At 34.8% G+C, this 22,248-nt stretch overlaps 2 protein-coding genes and 2 pseudogenes across 2 annotated transcripts; 2 read left to right on the plus strand and 2 right to left on the minus strand.

Annotated features, from left to right (window-relative positions):
• Nucleotides 1-589: 589 nt before the first annotated feature.
• On the minus strand, nt 590-6,670 carry LOC120117902 (annotated as a pseudogene).
• Nucleotides 6,671-10,162: 3,492 nt separating this feature from the next.
• On the plus strand, nt 10,163-13,150 carry LOC120117931 (annotated as a pseudogene).
• A 4,431-nt stretch (nt 13,151-17,581) lies between these two features.
• Nucleotides 17,582-19,881, plus strand: LOC120117935. Its single transcript, XM_039138095.1, has 5 exons — nt 17,582-17,992; nt 18,278-18,395; nt 19,043-19,092; nt 19,163-19,221; nt 19,626-19,881. The coding sequence occupies exons 1-5, from the start codon at nt 17,596-17,598 to the stop codon at nt 19,758-19,760; spliced, it is 759 nt and encodes a 252-aa protein (XP_038994026.1). The 5' UTR covers nt 17,582-17,595; the 3' UTR covers nt 19,761-19,881.
• LOC120117934 (mitochondrial carrier protein CoAc1-like) lies at nt 19,795-22,037 on the minus strand (the record flags this gene model as incomplete). Its single annotated transcript, XM_039138094.1, has 6 exons — nt 21,860-22,037; nt 21,244-21,329; nt 20,797-21,004; nt 20,584-20,719; nt 20,306-20,490; nt 19,795-19,908 (listed from the first exon to the last, which is right to left on the minus strand). Coding segments are annotated over exons 1-6 (813 nt in total), but the record flags the coding sequence as incomplete, so codon positions are not given.
• Nucleotides 22,038-22,248: the final 211 nt, after the last annotated feature.

Consider the following 22,248-nt stretch of genomic DNA (forward strand, 5'->3'; position numbering starts at 1 on the left):
TAATGCGACAACTGTGCTTTAACTGAAGCAAATCCTCTCAGCAACAGGCTTTTATAATTCTAGTTTACGTGTTTTTGAAGTAAACTGTTTCGGCGCATCATGCCATAGGAGTCGTTGGCCTACCAAATGATTTTAGCATGCTCATAAATAAATAAGGGATAAATGGATATTAGTTCAGAACTCACAACTCCATAACGGAATTGACCCGAAACGTCGAGCTGCACCCATAGAGCCTTCACAACCAAGTAACTCACAAAGATAACAGCCAGATAGAAAGGATTTCTGCAATGAAGGATATTGACAAGTAAGCACGAGTGAGCAGACGAGGGTAATGATATTAACAGATAGAGAACAAAATTAGTTCAAAGCTATGAGTGCAACACACACCTCAGAACAGTCATAAATTCATTAAATCCCAAACCAGCAAGGCAACAATTGCCCATGGAGGTGGCAACCAGTTGTTGCTACGTTTGTTGGCTTCCTGAAAGTATAAGAAAACTAACCAGGCATCAGTAAACTCGGGTGACAGGAAACAGGTGCAATGGGAAGGGTGGGAACAAAATCTTCAACATAATTATAATTTTAAAATTCATGCCTGAGCAGAAATGGCCTGAGTAACAGTGTACTCTGTCTCAGTTGTGAATTGCCGCCAGAAAGCCTTGCACTGGACAGGTGTGATCAATGTCCTTGACGGAGGGACCTGTACCAGTTCCGATTAACACATTGAGAGAAAGACAGATTGTTTAAATAATGACGATAAAACATTAGAGAGAAAGACAAAATGTAAATGCCCTACCGTAGCTTTAGCATTATACATTTAGTAGGTGAATGCTACAAATTTGTTATTTATGGTATATGTACCATTGTGGGTTTTCATATTCAGCCAATGTGAGGCAAATATGTATCAATGAATGGTATGCAATGATTGAACAGTTTTTACAGTTAAACTGTATCTCATGAAGGTCCTCGGCAAGAACAAGACTTCACCTTCTCCCAAGTGCTTGTGGCCAGAGGATCAACCATTGTGGTCGCAGCACTACTGTTGGTATCCAACAAGGCAGAAAATAGTATTTTCTCGATATTGTCAACGCCATCTTCCAAACGAATTGCAGCCATAACAGCGAGCAGTTTCAAGCACTGGTAACAGAAAACAAATAAGTTTAGCATGGAGCAGAATGTAGCATAATTCTGAAAATCCAATAACTGATACTAGATAAACATACTTCAGTACGAGCTGTTATAGTTATTGCCCGAATATCTTCGTTCCCAGTCCAAATCCGAGGCATTGAATCAGAATCATGACTGAACAATGTTGTAAACCTGCACTCTTTTTTTTCAGTCAATTCTGGTAATGTACAATGTCTAGCAAACCAACTACCTTGGCTCAAACATTGAAATGTGTTAATTACCTATCCTTCATACGGATCACTACCCTTCCAGCTTCTTCTTTAGATTTGTTTCAACCACTCCTCTGGCATAAGTCTGTAGACTCGTTAGCATCTTGCCTTTAGCATGTTCATCCAATTCAAAACCAGAGAGAGCCTTTGACATTCCACTGACAGCGGATTCAGTTTCACACTGAAGAAGGCTCCTTATTGAGAGCCAGGTCTCGTTATTAGCTCCATCAAAAAGTGATTCAATGGGTCCTGCCAAGGAATCATTCAGCTTTGCCTGCAAAAGAACCATAATTATCCCGATGATTCCAAGTGATGATTTAACCATTCATAAAAATGTGCGGTTGAATGTCACCATGTGTAATTCTTCAAACGTGATGGAATTTCACAACTATAAACCACAGAAATCATCCAAAGTAATTTATTATTTATTTTTCATAGTATATGAGAATAAAAAAAAAAGCACCAAGAGCAATAATCATGGTCTTCAAAAGAATTAAACAAGAAAACTCTGGGTCTTCAAAAGCACCCATGACTAGTTTCTGTACCTGATATGCTGAAGTAAGCTCTGAAAGTTTAGCCGCTTGGGCAGAAGCCACATGTGCCTCGATATCGCGACGTAACTTTTCCCTAAATTTAGAGGAATCCCAGTTTGCTAGTTCAACAACAGCATCTGAAAACAACTTCAAACTCCATAATGAACTAGTGGTCTATAACTTTCTTTATAATGTCAGCTTATAGTAAACGAGAAACATTTTTAGTCAGCCATACCTTCATATCCTTCATCAAACCGAGCCATGTAAGATTCAGTGCAGTTACGAGCAGCCACAGCAAACTTCTCTCCTCCATTCAAAGCCTTCTCAAATGCTTCCTTAAATTTTTCAAGAGTTCCAGACCTTAAATGTCCTAGTACGGTCTGGTGGGCTGGTTGGGCAAGCTAAATCAGAAGAAGAAAAGAAAATGAGATGATAGAATTTAAATGACAACAAAAAATTGACAATACCAGAGTTGAGTGCCATTACTTGGAACAGTTTTTCTTCAAGGTGTTTTCTCTTTGATGATCTGACACCTTCATCAAAAAAAGTGGCTTCTGTATATATCTAAATTCAGAACAAATGAACAAATAAATTAATGTCCCTGATATGGTTGTAAAACACAGATAAATAACTACAGAAAAGTTAAGAATCTTAAATTTGATCATCGGAACTCTTATTGGCCAAGTTATGCCTTATTTTCATCCACGAATTTACTGAAGCAATATGCCATTACCACCATCACGACTTACAAGTCAACAGATTGACAATCAGCTATCACGCCATTCCTACTTATCCTTTAGTGACAGAGTTCTGTACAGTCACTTTGACAGGATAAATCCCTTAAAAGTAAGCGCAGTTCTTCAAACTGCTTATACAGATTCGAACTTATTTGTAACTTGACACTGAAATTTTCTTGAGATCTCATTAATCTTACTCTGATAGGGAAGTGTAGAGAAGTGAATTCAGCTTCTTCCCAAAGCCAGAAACTGGACCAGTCTTTACATCTTCTTCTAACTTACGCCAGCTCTGTTATATGAAGTAATAGGTTGGTTTCAGTTTCTAGAAAAATAGTCAGCTCACATGCACATGGATCTGGGAGTGTCTACATGCAAACATTTAGGATTCACAAACAAATTTGAATGTCCATGTACCTCACTTTCAATGAAAGCAGTGTACTTTTCATGAGCAATTTCTTCGCACGTACTGTGGCGACCATGACCTACAGGCAAATGAAACATGGATAACAGACAAGATTATGAAGTTACAATCAAATAATATCCAAAACTTACCTTATGGGCTGGAAGATCAAGGTCCTTATTCTCCTTAATGACTTGCCAGATCTGCTGTGCACTAAAGAGAACCCTGAAGCAGGTACCACTCCCCTCCTATCTCCAGCAAGCCCCCCCGGTGCAATAGAGTGGAAGAATCGTTGTCTCAAATTAGAAACCTTCAATAGTAATAATAGAATCAGGTAAACTGCCTGTTTGCATGCCAAGTAGTCAAAAGTTTCAGCACTGTCATCCAACAGTGGCGGATCTAGAAATAGTTATGAGGGTAGACACATATAGTTTAACAACACATGAGCAGCATATTTGGCTGGTTGGTCAAGCTGCTCATCTTTGTTCTCCCATATTTCCTTAGGACACGGGTTCTAGAATCACTAGGAGCACTCTGCTCCTTTCCCTAGAATCCCCTTTCCCCTAGATAAGATAGGATTAGATTTATAATTTGTCAAAAAAATACAACTGAAACTTTTATATATGAGGTGGATATAAATAAAATTTTAAGGTGGACGATATCCAACATACAGAAAAAAATATAAACCGTAAATAGAGATCTTTATTTTAGAAATCTCCAGAGAAAAAATAAACTGCACCTGATAACCAGGACAAGTGAGAAAAAAGAAATGCAAAAACATAAATGGGGGAAAAAAAGAGATTATCAAGCTTCAATGAGGCGACGCCCACAAATCTAGATATAAACCTTTTTATTTCCACTTAAACAAAGTTCTAAACAGCCAATAGTGTTAAGTCTCATTTGCATGCTATGCTGAATGTCCATACGGTTTGATTTAGCCACAGACTATGTACCTGCTCCTTAAATAGCTCTTCCTTTTCTTCATAACTATTAAGTTGCCACAGCCTCAACCTGGCCAATATTGAAAAATATTAATCATCAGAAGCAATAGTCAGCCGGAAAGATATAAAGGGATGTTAAACATTTAAAGTACGCTGCATGAAATAACGACCCAATGATTATACATTGAAAAATTCTTTTAATGGGGTTTCCTTAGTCTTCAGGCTTAGGAACCGAGTCCCATATCTGCAGTTCAAGAAACACTGGTCAGAAGAAAGCATAACTGAATACAATGAGGAAAGCAAGGAAGCATAGCTGCATAGGCACCTTATACTACCTTCTGATATCTTCTCTCAGAACAGGTTCTAAATTTTCTAGTGGTGTCTGCAAACATAGAATGTTAAATAACTAATAAAGTAACTTGAATTATAAAATAGCTCTCCAAACACAAGATAGTCCACAATAGAAGAAAGGCACCCACCCTCGTTTTTGTTTGCAGCTTGCTCACGTCCAATATCATGACACCACCTAAATGAAAGTTGCTCAAGTATATTACTTAACACTTGCACATACTATGATGGCAATGGACTTAACCTTACATTACATGTTTATGAGTACTATATCAGAAACCGCCAGTGCAAAAAGTGCACTTTGTTTCTCAAATGCTGTGTCATCCTGGAGTATGGAAAAACAAAAATAATATGTTCAAAAATATCTGTCTTCCTCCCCATTTTTCATAAAACAAAGGAAAATCAATATAACTCAACAAACAAAATAGACACAGAAAATACACTCATTCTTTTTTAATCTGAATTCCAACTAATGATTTGGCTCAGCTTGATCCATCACTCATGATTTCACGTTATAGAGCAGTGAGACCTCTTTTAAGACATTAAAAATTGTTTAGGGTTCTTTTACTAAAAAAAACCGGGCAATATGTGATCGTGATTAGTTCTTCAATTTCACATACAATCTACTAATCCATGCCCCTGAAAATATGCTATTGAATAAATCACCTTTTGCTGACTTTTATGACAGAAAAGAATGAACTTCAGAATTAAAAGCTTAACAAAAATTAAATAATGACTGACCAACCTTTAATTGATTTTACTATGCAGTGAAAAAAATTCATTCAATATTATAACTATTCCTACGACCGACATATTATTAGTATCACCAGCCCATTGAAAATTCCTCAGAATTATTGGAGGACGCATTTTATAAAATTTCCATCAAAGCAAGGGAAAAAGATATTAAGCTAATAAGGAGGGCAAACAGCAGAGTGAAAAATATTTATCAGTTAATAAAACGGTGTAGTTTCAAATTTTAGACCTATAGTTAATAATAGAATGCAAGTTAGCAACAGTACCTCCCCGCGTTCCCTTCCATCAGTACCCTCCAAATCCATTACTAGAGTGCAAGGCTCTATACCAGAGCATTTGCCATCCAAATACCTTTCGTGGTTTGAGACCTAAAAGCAGCATCCCATTAGTTGTTTGAGCCAATTGAAACAAATGCAATGTGTTGTAATTACAAAAAAAAAAAGTAAATTACCTTCCTTTAAATGCATCCATTTCTCTGAAATTGGTGTAAAACAAATTATTTAACAGAGTGCTTTTACCTGTAAAGATCATGGAAAACAAAGTGAACTTTAAATGCCATAAGCAGAACTTACATGTCTACCAAAACTTGATAAAAACACCAAAAGGTTAAAATCACTCATGGTGTGTGCTGTGTGCAACAGAATCAAAATATTGATACAACAAAGATGGATATAAAACAATGAAGTGACTGAACTTCCAACTAATCATGAACTAATTTGTATTCCACAATCCTAATTCAAAATACAACCGATAAATGAAGCAGCTTAGAGCGAATGGACACCTTAGGAACAACGAAAAGCATAATTACAAAGCAGGAAATCATGAAGATATAGCATACCGCTGCTCTGTGGTCCCATAAGGAAACCACTGCATATGACAGGCCGCATTCGGAAAGTCTTACTTCCTTGATAAACTGTTCGAGTCCAGTAACATTGAATGAGCCATCTCCATCAATAAGTTGAGTGGAACAACATTCCGCACCCGTCGCTGAGAAACGAAATGTTCATAGCATGTGTAAATCAATAGATTAAAAGCTTCCACAAAAAACACCAATTCATTGTTAATTTAAAAGGTAATCTCAATAGAAAATTCATATTTATATTCATATTTCGATTTTCTTCCCTTTTTTTCCTTTCCATTTATCTTAGACTGCATCCAAACATACAATGAAAATTAAATCCATCTCCAACAACTCTTCAAAAACCGTAAAATTCAAATTCAGATCCAAATTTCTTTCTTCGTATAAAAGAAATTCGATCCTCCCCCTCCTTGAACTCACGTTACATGCTTTAACGCTCTCATTCTCATCACATTATAAATTAAAACAAGAAACCGCCAAAATTGATTAGCTAACGAAATCAATAAACCCATCACTCAAACATCAAATCAAAAAGGAAAGAAATCATGAGACAATGAGAAAACACTACCCATTGAATCCTGTTTGAAATCGATAGCTCAAAATCTGAGGCGAATCATTTCAATCAAAGGCATATAGGGAGAAATCTGAAACCATCTTAAAGTAGCAATTTGAAATTCCTCATCATCTTCCATTTTTATTTCTTCGTCCTTTAAAAGTGGAGTTGACAGTTGACTGCTCCCGCCTCCTCTAATTAACCATTAAACTTAATTTGGATACTAATAATTGAACTTTTTTTGCCCTGTGATTGTGATTTTCCTCCGGTTTTGAATAGTGACCAATCGTGTAATCTGCGGTATAAATGAGTGAATTGAGCTAAAATCTGATAAATGTTAATTACATCAACCATTTCAAATTATCATCGAATTGTGAATTACTTATTTCAAGAGTTGTATTTGTAAATAACTATTCAACTAAAATAACTAAAATTGGATAAGTAATGTATATGAAAAGATTAAAACTTGAAATTAACTCATAGTTTAAGGATGAAGTTAATTATTGATTTTAGTTCCATAGTGTGACAATAATACTCATAAGAAATATATGAGTTAATTACACTAAAAGTCCTTAAAATATGATCCTCATTCTAAATTGATTTGAACTTTTAAACATTTTAATTCATCTTTAAATTATGACCCTCGTTTTAAATTGAATCCTAATTTTATTAACATTGCAAATCCATCCCCAATATATGACCCTCGTTCTATATTGGTCCCCTAACTTTTGAATGTCCTAACTCCATCCCCAAACTTTTGAATGATTTTTCAGTATGTTATTGTAATGTTAAAAAGTTTGAGGATTAATTTAGGATGAAGGCCATAATCTAGTGATGAATTGAAAATATTCAAAAGCTTAGGAGTCAATTTAGAATGAGAATCATAGTTTAGATAAACCATTAAATTACCAATCATATAAAAATTAAATAAATGTGTAAAATTACTTCAGTTTTACGGTACATTAAATATTTGGATAAACTATATCAGATACCACTGAACTTTGGATGGTGTATCATTTATACCATTAAACTTTTAATTTCTTCAGTTATAGTATTGAACTTTGGTTTTAACTTCAATCATGTCCTTGGGTCATTAAAATTCAAATGATGTGATGATATGGAAAAAACAACATCGTTTAGGTGTGACTATTAATGCCTAAAACGACAACGTTTTAGGAACTAAACTTTAGAAGTGTATTGGTTGTGCCATTAAACTTTTAAATAGTTCCATTTTGGGCATTGTACTCTTTTAGTTGTCGTCAACAACCAATCGTTGTCTGTCATCGGTCGTCTTTAGCGGCAATATCAATATCAAAATGTTCATATTACACATACAATCCTTAAATTATGATCTTCATTTTAAATTGGTTCTTAAACTTTTGAATACTCTAATTCCATCCTTAAATTATGATCCTCGTTCTAAATTAATCCCAAATTTTTTAAAATTCAAACCCATCCTCAATATATGACCCTCATTCTATATTGTTCCCCTAACTTTAAAATGTTCCAAATTCATCCCCAAACTTTTGAATGATTTTGGGTATGTTATTGGAATGTTAAAAAGTCCAAAGGACCAATTTAGAATAAGAGTCATATTTTGGTGATGAATTTGGAATGTCTAAAAAATTTAAGAATCAATTTAGAATGAAAATCACAGTTTGAGGATGACATTAAAATACTCAAAATATATTCATTATAATTGCATTCTCAACTTCGATATAAATACCAAAATGTAATAAAATCACAAAGTTTATTCAAACAAAATAAGAAACCATTAAACGATCTTAATGGTAAAAAAGAGTCTTGTTATTTCTAGAGGTCTCGAGTTTGAACAACTGTCTCTGTATTGTGCATTATTAATAATTGATAAAGATTCTGAACAGATATTACTTTGTAACCATCAATAATTATTTCCCATTTTTTATTTTTATTTAGGGTAAACTACATGTTTATTATCCTAACTATCTCTTTTATTTCATTCTGTTCACCCCAACTATTTTTTAAAAATTATACCTAACATTTAGTTATGGTTTCATTTTGGTCACTCGTCATTAAAAAAATAATAGTGATGCTAATATGTCACCATAAGGTAATGTCACTTCATCATTGAAAAAAAAATGCCATGTTAGCAATTATGTTAGTTTTTAACTGTGGATGGCCAAAATAAAATCAAAGTGTAACGCTAGTTACGATTTAAAAAAGGTTTAAAGGTAACATTTGTCCCTGTAGTAAACTAAATTTATCATTTTCACCCCTATCATATTTTCGTATCAATTTAGCCCTCAATGTTGTTTAATTATGTCATTCTATACCCTACCTCTAACTTAAATCCTAAATTATAAGCCTTAAATTAGGGTTTAGAGTTTATATTTTATAGTTTATGGTTTAGTTATTATAGGGTTATGGTTTGGGTTTAGGGTTTATAATTCAAGATTTTAAGTTAGGAGTAGGGTACAAAATGATGCAATTGAGCAACTTCGAGGGCTAAATTGATGTGAAAATACGATAGGGACGAAAGTGATAAATTGAGTATACTACAAGGGCAAAAGTTACCATTTTATCTTGAAAAAATAATTGAGTAATCAAAATGGAACAAAAGTGATGGTTGAAATACTAAATGTGTAGTTTACCATTTTATTTTTCAAGCATACCTTGGTCCCATCAACCTCAAACACCAAGTACCATGATGTTTTTCTTAGGACCAATCTAAAATCTGGTGCCTAGTTGTAAAGTATAACTGCCCCAAACCCCAACCCCCAAAACTCTTCGGAACTGTTTGGATGGGAAAATGTGGGATTCTCATGAGAATAAAATTTATATTTTCCTATGAGAATGAAATTCACATTTTTTCGTTTGGTTGGTTGGGAATGTCATTTCTGATAATATTTTATTACAAATAGTGGATTTTTAAGATATATTACCGGGAATGTCATTACATCTCTTCCCTTAGGTATTATTGGATTACTGGTGTTTAGGATTAAAATACCTTTATTTTTTTCCTCAAAGATATCCTTCTTCTGTCATCGAATAATAAAAATTCTACAAATGTTAAATTATAAATTTATCCTTAAACTATTTTAGATTTACAAAAAAAAAAATCTATAATTAAAATTTTATATGAAGTTCAGGAGTTAAAATAAAATTTTACCCTTCTATTAAACCTTTTTATATTTTCAATTTTGTAAAAGAAAATTATATAAATTTTATGAATTTAAAATTTTAAAGAAAATATATAAATATTTTCCAACTTGTTAAAAAACAAATATATAATAAGGACAATTTGGTTAAATATACATTCCAATAATCTTGTATTCCTTTAACTAAACACGATAATCTTACATTCATACTAAATCAACCAAACACAAAATACAACATTCACAATAATCTTATTCTCTAGTAATTTGTTATTCTCATTGATAATCTTACATTCTAAGAACCAAACGCACGCTTCTTAATTATTACTCATTTTTCTCGGTCTTAAAATCCTCATTTTACTCCCTTTTTCTCTCGGTCACCCTTTAGACCCGGTTCATCACCTGTTTGCAGCAAAATCTTCCCTTTTTCCCATTTAATATAATCTCTTCTTTAGTGTTTTAATTCAATAATTACCGAGTAAAATCTGAAGAAGAAAAAACACGCATATGACCACAATGAAGAAGAACATGTTACCACCTGGATTGGTTAACAATCTTCAAGAAGTTCTCAGCAAAAAAGGAGGAAATAACAACAATGTTGGGAAACCAAAGGATGATTCCTCTGAGACATCTACTTCTTCAGCTGTTCTTAATGAAAACGACAGCTCCAAGCCTGTCGTTTTGGTCACCAATGGTGAAGGGGTTGATTCCCTTGGCCTTGTTTATCTTGTTCAAGCTTTGGTCGGCTTGGGACCTTACAGTGTCAATGTCTGCGCCCCTCAGTCGTGGGTCTTTCTTACCTTTTCCTTGAAAATTTTCTCGAATTTTCTCACCCCATGTTTGTTTTTCCCTGAAATTTTCTGCATTTGCTCTTGTGGGTTCTTTCCGATTTCTGATATTTTGTTATTGTTTTTCATTGGATATTCTTTTTTCGTTTATATTTGCTTTTTAGTTTGCTGCGGTTTATTAGTTACTTAACCCTTGTTTGTTTCCTCGGAAAATTTTCAGCATTTGCTATTGTTTTCTCACTGGCCATGCACTTTTTTCATTCATAAGAAGTATAGTTTAAGATTATTCAATTTCTAATTATTTCAGCTCTTGCACTTGATAATTTGCTGTTATTTAGTATTAGTTTCTAAGTGGATTGCTTTAGGGACAAATCAATTTCGGGTCATTCCGTCACCGTTCGAGAAACAATCACCGTTGCTAGGGCCGACATTGATGGTGCCATAGCTTATGAAGTATCAGGTCTGAACAATTTTAACCATTTGTGTTTTTCTTGAATGGGAATAATGAATCCATGGTATTGTGATAAGCCAAATACATTGTGTTAGAACCACCATGTATATGATGAAATTAGGCTTTAAGATAACTGTTATTCGTTACCGCTTTTCTCGGAAATGAATTATTCGAAGTTTGTTAAAATCGACATTGATTTGTGATAGTAATCAGCTTCAATGATGATTATCCGCTTTCGAGTTTCGAGGACTCCTTGTATGATGAAAATTGGTTTTAACAGAGAATTTTTCAATTGTATTACCCTTTGATATTAATTGGCTTCCATGATGGTTATCTGCTTTCAGGGACTCCGGTAGATTGTGTCTCGTTAGCATTATCCGGGGCGCTGTTCTCATGGTCAAAGCCTCTGCTGGTTAGGCTTTCATGCCGTTATCAATGGATTAAAATTATGTTTTGAAGGACTTGCCGACTTTGATTTATTTTCCAGGTAATCAGCGGAATTAACCGAGGATCAAGCTGTGGTCATCACATGTAAGTCTTGGAAAATGCCTGCTCGATGAGAATGTGTTATTGATCATTTGGTGCTTGTACGCTAAGTAACTTATAATGTGTTAATAATGCCAGGTACCACTCGGGTGTGGTCGCTGGAGCTAGAGAAGCGTTGATTAGCGGTGTACCCTCTTTGTCATTATCATTGAACTGGTGACTTGCGTTCCCTTTTTTGCGGATTTAGTTTCGACCGTTTCCTTCACATTTTTTTCGTGATTAAATGTTCATTTGAATGTTGGATATGACTGCAGGAAGAGGGAAGAAAGCCAAGAGGATGATTTAAGGATGCGGTTGCCGTTCTTTACCTTTAATAAAGGCAGCCATCAGAGATATCGAAAAGGGTGTTTTCCCTAAAAGTTGCTTCCTGAATATAGAAATTCCCACTTCTCCTTCGGCAAACAAGGTTCGGATTATGTAATTTTCAGAACAATAGTGTGATTTATGATAATGTCCATCATGTTTAAAATGAGTACAATAGTGGTTTTTTACTCTTGTCTTTAAATTGTCGTAATAATCTAACGATAAATGTTCGGGAATCGTTACTTCATTGACAAGAAATCATTTTTATTATACAAGGATAACTTCTTTATCTCCTTTACAAGAATTGACATTCTTCGAGAACCTCATTGTTGTATTCAATCGTTTATATCATACAACCGTTGCTTCTTGTGTTTCTTTCTTTTTCATATGCAGTTTTATCTGGTCTCATCGTTTATATATCTTGCTTATTCGTACGTGACAGGGCTTTAAGTTGACCAAGCAAAGCATGTGGAGATCGACACCGTGTTGGCAAGCTGTTTCGGCTAATCGGCATCCTTCTGCTGCACATTTCATGTCTAATCAACAAAGCCTCGGGCTCCAACTTGCACAGCTTGGTCGTGATGCATCTGTTGCCGTAAATTTTTCCCTTGCTAAAAGGAATTGCATCATTTCTTTATATTAATCTCGTATATTGGATGGTCATTAATGTTGTAACTATTCACTCCTGATAATGTATGTATTTTTCGTTAGGGTGCTGCTCGCCGCGGGACCGCACAAAGTAAGAATGAGGAGGTAGAGTCCGTTGGGGCTGCTAAATCCGATACGAGAGTGAAAAAGTACTTTCGACTGGAGGTATGCAAAATTCCAACTAAAAATCTAAAAGTCTGTGCTTGTAGTTGTAAAGCTGAGAACGACGAAGCTGTTCGTATTTCTCGACTCAAGTAATATATTCGAACATTTCTAGAATCTGAATTTGTCTACTTCAGAAATCTCTTGGAAACGGATAGCCAGTTTTCTCGTGAAGTTTGAATATCGTCGCTCATTCATCGATCTTTTTCTGTATGTATACTGCAGTTTGTGGATAAAGAAACGAAAGATACGGATGAAGACTTGGATTTCCAGGCACTCAATGATGGATTTGTAAGTTGAAACCTTATTGTAATTCTCCTGGAAAATTGACGTTACATGAACTTAACCTTATGTAAATATAATATGGTTAGATTGCGGTAACTCCACTGTCGGTTTCTCTACAACTCGAGCCGGAAGTCCAAACGGCTGCATCAAGCTGGATCTCCGGCGCGCTTAGTGGTGTCGGCGAGCAGTAGAGTCCGGGACCGACATGAAATCTGGAAATTATAGTCATTTGTATACGAAGTGCCTGGAAGCCAAGAAATTTGTGCTTCTTCTCTTAACATTTTATATATAGAAATCTTCAAGTTGGGGGTGTTTTCTTTTGTCATTAGCATTTGATGCAATTAATATCATGGTCTGAAATTATGCGACCTTGTGCTTCCCTCAAATTATTACTATTATTATTTTAATGAATATGCATGTAAACCTATAGACCCGACCTAAGAGTTATAACTGAATCAGGGTGACATGTTGATCACTTATACAATCCACGAACGAAATTTTTTAATAAGTTGTTTTGAAAATGTTTACCAAATATAAAATTAGAAATAAACTCATGCCACATTTTAAGAATGCTGAAAAGTAAATATAAAATCACATACAGTGTATAATCGAGACCATACTTCCAATAGCCAAACTGTTCTTATATCTGGATAATCTGAAAAAGAAAGAAACAGAGTGAGCTACAAGGCTCAATGTGTCATCTAAAATTTAATCAAGTGATACCGTAATGCAGAAAAATTTCAAGTATAAAATAATAACAAAATAATAATCGACCAATATTAAAATTTAGATATTTTACCAGTAGAATGTCCCAACAGAAATTCACAATCTTACCTTTCGTTCTGAATCAACAGAATATGCACATTACCTTACAAGGAGACACCGAAAACTAAATACCAAAATCAGAATAGGAATTTAGCCCTCATATGAGGATCCCAAATAGAGTTAGGATGGAGATATAATCTCATGCAAATGTCAGAACGAGGAACTAATCTCATATAGTTGTCAGAACAAGAAACTAATCTCGTTACCCGTACAAAGGTTAGAACAGGGAATTAATCCCATGCAGATGTTAGAACAGTGAACTAATCTCATGCAGTTGTCAGAACGGGGAACCAATCCCATGCAGATGTTAAAACGGGAAACTATGCTCTCCATAAAGGATCTCATGCAGATATCATAAATGCATAAACATGCAAATTAATGATGATGTCACAGTATTCAGAAGTCAGATATGTCGCGTATATATATATATAATCATATCACAACCATGTTTACATACAACAACATATAACATAACAAGTTAAATATATCAAACAGATCAAGGAGACATACCTATAAGAGAAAAATGCATATAGGCCAAGCCTTACGTTTCCCACGTTAGTAGTACTAGATCCTGTGAAATGAGAACCTAAAACAATAATAGTCTATGAACATAGAATCTATAATTCTAAACGGTAAAATACTATAAAGTCACTAAATAATACTTATATGTATCTCGAGATAAACACGTAAAATCAAATTGAGCTGAGCGAGAACGGTCATGGTCAACTGGTGAATGATGTTGAGAAGCGTTGAAAATCAATATCAGAAAGTGAGTCCAAAATTCCACAATTTACTTAATTAAATCATGACTTTAAGCAATAAACGATACAAAACAGGGCTTTCGGGTTAGAATTCGACCAAACGGACTCAGGTCGTCAAAAAACTTAAAAATAGGTGGTTTCAAAAAAATTCAATGGTTAAATTCAATGACCAAAGTCAAAGTCAACGGTCAACGGTCAACGGATCGTTGAAACGGGCATGGTCAACGGGTTGGTGATCGACCCAGTCGGTCCGGTCCAAGGGGTGAATGGTTCAACCGGTCCAAATTATCGGACGAATCTCACGCGTGCAAGGCGGTATGTGGGAGCGCGTGGGAGACTTTACGGTGACTGGAAAAATACTAAAATTTGTAACAAAATAATTCCAACTACGGGGAATCACTTATCGTGGTCAATTTGTGAAAAAGATCAACGAAGATGGAGTTTTTGGCGAATCCCGAACATTCGAAACTTCACTGATTGCAAATGACGATGGTGAACGAAAATCTAAGGAGTCCGGAAGAACGGGGTCGACGAGACGGACACAATGATACTGGAGGTGTCGAACACTTATTCTCGGTTAGCAATGAATCGAAGAAAAACCAAAAATGTTTTATTGAGAGAGAAAATAGAGAGAGAACTGACTAAATTGCCCATTTTTTTAAAAATATCAAATGGTAACCATGAAGGTATGTTTTGGGTATTCAAACCCCAAAATTTATGGGTTAATTACAATCTAAAACTGTATATTTTTAAAGAGTTTCCAAATAGACTAGTAAACTTGCCAGTACTTCAATTTAACCCAATTTTTTGGGTGTTACAACTCTCCCCTTAAGAAAATTTCGACTTGAGATTTTGGCTGACAGAAAAAGATGAGGAAACAACATCCTCACAGACACTAGAGTCGCTGAAATGACCTTCAAATACTACGCTTACTCTACAATATTTTAACTGTTGATATTCATATGATTCTCAAAACTTGACCCTCACAAATAAGCATTTGAATAGTTTTTTTTAAACTAAAATCATATCTTAGTTCATTATTCTCAACAAAAAAAAACATAAGGGGTTGGTAACAATTAATCACGAACACGCTTAAGCTCTAGCAGTATCTCATGACGTTATGCAATTAGTCAATTGGTGAGTGATACTGTGAAGCGTGATCACATTCGAAAATCAATATCAAAAAGTGAGTCTAGAATTTCACAATTTATTTAATTAAATCATGACTTTAAGCAATAAACGATGCAAAACAGGGCTTTTAGGTCATAATTTGGCCAAACGGATTCAGAACGTCGAAATACATAAGGATAAGTGGTTTCAAAAAAATTCAGCAGTCAAAGTCAAAGTCAACGATCAACAGATCGGTCAAGTGGGTCAGGTCAACGGTTCGATCAAATGGGTCGGTGATCGGCCCAGCCGATTCGGTCCAAGGGTGATCTGTTCAACTGGTCCAAACTGTCAGACAAATCCCATGCGTGCACGGTGGCGCATGAGAGCGCGTAGGGGACTTTACGGTGGCCGAAAAAATACCAAAATTTGCACAAAAATAATTTTAACTACGGGAAATCACTTACCAAGGTCATTTTGCGAAAAAGATCGACAGAGATGGAGTTTTTAGTGAATCCCGAACATTCAAAACTTGCAAACGAGGATGGTGAACGGGAATCCAAGGACACCAGACGAACATGGTCGACGAGACGAACGCAATGATACCAGAGGTGTCGAACACCTCCTCTCAGTTAGCAACAAATCGAAGAAAACCCAAAATAGAGAGAGAACCGACTAAGGCGTCCATTTTTTTTCAAAATACCAAATGATAACCATGAAGGCAGGTATTGGGTATTCAAACCCCAAAATTTATGGGTTAATTAAAACCCAAAACCCTATATTTTTAAAGAGTTTCCAAATAGACTAGTAAACTTACCAATACTTCAATTTAACCCAATTTTTGGGTGTTACAATGCAATATTTATTATTAGTGGTGGATTTAGAGTTGATATAAATATCATGGCTTTAATATTCCGTTATTCAAATTTATATTTGTTATGCAAGTAAGAGATTTTAATATTTAAAAATAATATCTAAAATTGTCTATTGTCACGGTAATGAAATTGATTATAGGATGGGTATGGGTAGGTTTAGGTTGGATTTTTGACCCATTTGAATTTTATTTGATATCATATTTCTTTATTCGTTATATAACTTGATTTGGATTTAGTGAAGTTTTATCTGATTTGAAATTTAATCAGTTTTATAGGATAAAAATTTATATCTGACCTAATTCTATACCATATTAATTTCATTTTTATTACATAAAATCAAGATCTAATTGCAAAAAAATAGAATGTGTAATATTATAATTATTTCTAAATATTAAAAGGATGATTTTTTTTTTTGTATAACCACTGATTTTCAATCTATTGATCGACTAATCCGTATCATGTACTGCAGAGGTAAGTGTGACCCTCCCAACCCAATTTACTCCATTTGCAATATTTTTACTATAAATATAAACTCGGCCGGACTTGATTGCATCCTTAGAAAAACACAATTAGAATTCGAATTAAAAAAGACTTTGTTGGATCGAGTCAAATCAAAACATTTTGAATTCAGATCAAATATTCATCCCTAAAATTAAATATTTAAATTTGTATTTATTATATGTTTATTTTATAAAATAAATATAATTATCAAATTTGTATATTGTTTAATATAAATGATAAATTGATCAAAATTTGTTATTACTATATAAAACAATGTCCAAATATTATAAAAAAGGATAAATATCTTTTTATATTTAACCTTAGCATCTGCATATAATATACTGTTTAACTTTTCATGTAATTAGATATGTATTTATTTGCGTAATTAGATATCTAACATTTTTTAAATAATACAAATTTAATTTTAATTAGTTCATATTTATAATTTAAGCTTCATTAAAAATAGTATGGGTTACAAATGTAAAAATTAAATGCTAACATTCTATTTTAAAACTAGGCTCGTGTCTTGTTCTTTTAAATAATGTTTTAACAGTTTTTTTTAATACCAAATATTCGATTCGTTACGTATAATGGTATAATGGATGGTTCTAAATTATTGCCCAGATTAATTTGATTGGGCCTTAACTGGTTGGCTCATTAACTAACTTCACCTTCTTCCTTCTCATTCATGTCTTCATTCTCAAGAAAAACTAGGGTTTTAGCAGAAAAACCAGTTCTTCAACGGAGAAAAAGAGAGAGAAAGAAAAAAATGGCGACGAAATCCCTGATTAGAAACGGGGTTCTGTTGATGAATCGAGTGTTCGCGAATCAATTTCTCAACTCGAACCCGATTATAAACAATCGGGTCGTGAATCAAGGCTTGCAAATCACTCCCCAGCTATTCCCATCTCTCTCGAAGACTAAACCCTCTCTCCATTTGACTCAAAACGACGCTGATTCTCTCTCTCAAGTCTCTTCTATGGGGTTTCTTTATCCCACTGGCCTCCCCTCTCTCCGCTTCCTCTTGCCCGATGATACTCTTTCTAACTATGCATTTGATTGCTTTGAAATGAAGTGGGAAAATTGTAATTTTCACAACTTTCAATCATGGGTTTTTATTTTTTTATTTCTGTTTTTTAATCACTTACTGTGTTTTAGCTGATTTCCATTTAATTCCAGTGTTGGTCAGTTTTAGTTTATATCGTGGAAACTCATTGTTCATTCTTTTCATATGGTGCATTTCATCAAGGTTTGCTTGAAATTTACTTGATTAAAATCTGAGTCTTTAATGCTGCTTGATAAATCGTTATACACTTTGACTGCTTTATTGTTTTTGTTTGCTTTATTGTTTTTGTTTGCTTGCATTACAGTATGCATTTCTTATTATTGTTCCGGAGATTCATCAAGTGAGCCAATGCTCTGTTTCCCCAAGAGAACATATCAGCCTAGTACCATCTGGCGCAAAAGAAATCATGGATTTTTCGCTCGGTAATGTTTCCTTCTCTCAACCTTAATCATTAACTTATGGCATGTTGAGAATCACTGTATCGATAGAGTAGTTGATACTTTTGTTTGAAATATAGTTTGAGTTGGAAAAACTGAATCATGGATATTTTGCTCGGTAATTTTGCTCAGGAACATGCCTCTTAATTAGAATCATTAACTTTTGACATGAAATTCATGGAACCTGTATAGTGGTTGATGCTTTTGTTTGAACTATAGTTTGATTTGTAAAATCTGAATCTTGGATATTGAGCTCGGAACATTTCCTTCTTCTCTTATTGCTCGGGAACATGTCCTGCTCTTAACTCGAATCATTAACCCTTGGCGTGTTTGAAATTCATCTAACCATAAAATATAGTAGTTGATGCTTGTTTGAACTATAGTTTGATTTGTAAAACCTGAATATAGGTTATTTAGCTCGGAACAGTTCCTTCTCTTGTTGTGAATTACTAATTTTTGGCATGTCGAAATTCACAGTATCAGTATAGTAGTTAATGATTTCGTTTGACCTTCAATAACCCTTCTTCAAGAAGGTTCCCTCTTCTACATGATGAAAAGCCGCTTTTTTGGCTTTGTTTTCTCACTAACTCTAGTGTTTAGACTTGTATAATTACTATTTCGTACTTGTACAGCAAGGCAACAAAGGGTGGCAGAAGACTCATCACTCGAAGAATAGCAAAAGGTCGTTCAAGAATTACTGCTTAAAATCTGGGTTTGCTTAATTCCATTGACTCTATCTTTTCTTTTTTCAGATAGATGTATGCCAACTATTAGATTGTCTTTTCGGTGCACAAACACTTGCAAGTTTCTAGTAAGTTCTGAAAATGCTTGTCGTTTGTTATTTATAATGTAGCTGCACTTTGATTGATCGGTGTCCGGCTACATAGAACAATTCAAAGTTTGAGTTCGATTCCGGTTTCAAGATTCTGTTAGGAGGAATAAAGAGAGATTCTTTTCCATTATGTAGTTTTTTTGTACAATACATTTTTCTTTGAGTATTCATGTCCGATGTCTCTTTCGACATGAGTACGAGTTGAATGGGCATCTAAAGTGTTTACACCTTACCTATCCGACTTTTGAGGATAAAATGGTGAGGTTCAATGGATCCGCCTATTGATGATAAAATTGTGAGGCCGAATAGTGAGGCTGAATGAAGTTAGTTCATGCAACTACCCTTGAAAAAATGGCATTTAAGACGTCTGGGTTTGTTTTCAGCATCAGCAGGTCTTCTACTGGGGGAAACTCAGTCGTTGGCTAACAACATCGAACGCGGTCAGACCAATTGCTAGTGATGGAACAACCTGCAACGGGGTTAAGATTATGTCTTGCAGATCATGTCAAAGAACTTAACAAAGGGTGATGGATATATTGAAAACACCTTTATATAGTTAATGCATAAACCTGCATACAATTGTCTCCATCCTTGATCATGGACAATGGATTTAAAAGTTTCAATGCTGTTTTTGTATCTTATACCATTCTGGTTCCGAATGTCAACCTGTAATATAAACAGCTTTGAATAGGAAGCTCGAAGATGAATCTAGTTTAAACAAGTAAGCCTGGTTTAACATCGAGACTATCGATGTTTGGTGGAAGCTCATACTGTTTTCGAAGTCTGAGGCTTCAATGAAGGCAAAGAGACTGGTCTGAGGATGCAGTTTTCTGATGCTTCCACATAAGGTTCTCATAGTCCGGTTTATCGTTGAGACTATCGATGTTTGATAACATGGACTAGGTTGGACTGGATTCATGTTTGGCTTAATAATGAATCAAAACTATACATGACCTATACATGACCTATCTAACCCGGAATACGAGTCTATGCATGTTTGGCTTGGGAAGATAATCCGGTCCTTGGACAAGCCTATAACAAGAAAATCAGACACGAAATTTACCTGCATTTGTCTCCGAACAACATCCAATGGATATATTATAGTTTGTCCAACCAAGCCAGCCAATGCTCCGCACGAAAGATTCAATGCCATGGAGCTTTGATCTTCTTTGGGAACCCATTTTTTGAGCTCCTCATTAGAATAGAACTTTAGAACATTGTAAGGAAGGATTCCCCCTAGTGTAGGACCTGATGTTTAGAACACAAGTGATTATTGACTCAAATTCTCAATGTGATCTTTGTTCAACATTTCTTATTTGTGAGAAGAGAAGCCTAGCATACCTACACCTCGATAGAACCCGGACATTCCGCCTTGTTTATAGACCGCCTTGAATACGTCTCTTATCCTTCGATGTGCAGGAAGACCAGAATGGGTACATCTATGACTGTCACCAAGATTTTGGCGTCGGTTCACCACCTTAAAAACAGAGAACGAGAGAATTAGCTGCACCACAATGTTGAAAAAAGGGTTTTTACCCGAGAAGTTTGCATTACCTGATATGCATACTTGGTTCGAGCCAAATCCAAGGGATAAGTGCACAAAAATGCTGTTGCACTAGCTGCAGAGCCAGCTAGAATGTCCAGCAATGGCCCTTGACCAACACAAGGCCATTTGTATAGCAGGAAACCTCGGTATTGTTCATATGTCATGTAATGGAATATCGAATGCGGTAACATCCGGACAACGCAAACACCGTTTGCTCTGCGAAGAAACGATTCAGTATGCATCTGTGTGTATGCATGCATGCCTTTATTAGTGCGGGAAACTGCGATATAGTTCATGTCTTGTAATGATATATCGAATGGGGTGACATCCGACTGATACAAACACCATTTGCTCGGCCACTACATGGACGTATATCATGTATGCATGTGAATGTATGCATGCATGCATGTATGATGTTTCAACGAGAAATACTTGAATTTCATTAGTGAACTTACTTGTATAGCCCCTTAAAACCTTCATTCTTCATTACCTTCTTCAATGATCCATACACTCCAACTGAATGAAACCCTTCTGCCCTTGTCTATCAGTTCAATCAATAGAAACAATCATAAAAACTCTATAAATTTGCAATGAAAACATAGTCAACCGCAGGTATAACGAATCAAATGATAAAGATTAATCTCTATTATCCGGACACTTCGATTTCTTTAAATTATTCGAGTCCAACACTTATTTAAACATGAATATGATTCTTTAAACATCGTATTCAACACTTGTGTCTAAGTAACATATATGAATCAATTATCCCATGAAAACTATGAATCAATAAATGTACAAATTAAATATCATTTAATTTTGATAGATGTATAAACTAAAATTGGTGAACTTAAACATGGGAAAATGCGAACATCAACGTTTGCTCCGAATCTGAATAACAGAGATATAAATCAATTATATCAAAAAATTTATATATCATTTGATCCAGATAAAGCTTGAAATAAACACGAATACGGGGTGTGTAAACAGAAACATGTAAGATGTAATAACAATTAGAATCCTTTGAATTAACGATCCATCTAAAACCAGATGAAAGAAACAAAGAAATCAAACCTGCAAAAGAATCTTGATTCGCTCCAATGGTGCAACTGTGGTTTTTGAAACGGTTGTGGAAGCACCGGCAGCGATCAATTCCATGAAATAAAAGGGCAAAGAATGAACAATTTGAACGTGTTCATCTTCGTAAGATTCATCGTCAATGGAAGAACCAAATTCATAGCTTTCACTGCCCATTCCAACTCCACCCGCTCAAAAAAAAAAAAGTTAGAAATAAAACCAGTTACATACCGAACAATTTGGGAAGCTTTGTCTTATTTATTATGATAAGACAATGGCACCAGACCGGTCCTTGAGCATCCATGTTCGACTCTCATCGGTTTTATTCTGGTCTAAATTTCTGTTATTAGTCTGATTGTTATTTATACTTCTATTTAAATCAAATG

The sequence above is a fragment of the Hibiscus syriacus genome, unplaced genomic scaffold, assembly GCF_006381635.1.
Source record: "Hibiscus syriacus cultivar Baekdansim isolate YM2019G1 unplaced genomic scaffold, ASM638163v2 tig00110324_pilon, whole genome shotgun sequence".
Classification (NCBI taxonomy): domain Eukaryota; kingdom Viridiplantae; phylum Streptophyta; class Magnoliopsida; order Malvales; family Malvaceae; genus Hibiscus; species Hibiscus syriacus.

Excerpts from the sequence above, each read along its gene's own strand:
- LOC120117935 (XM_039138095.1), top strand. The coding sequence starts at position 17,596 with ATGTCTTCATTCTCAAGAAAAACTAGGGTTTTAGCAGAAAAACCAGTT. Across the intron at positions 18,396-19,042 it reads AATCATGGATTTTTCGCTCG|CAAGGCAACAAAGGGTGGCA; the intron begins GTAATGTTTCCT and ends GTACTTGTACAG. Across the intron at positions 19,222-19,625 it reads CAAACACTTGCAAGTTTCTA|CATCAGCAGGTCTTCTACTG; the intron begins GTAAGTTCTGAA and ends GTTTGTTTTCAG.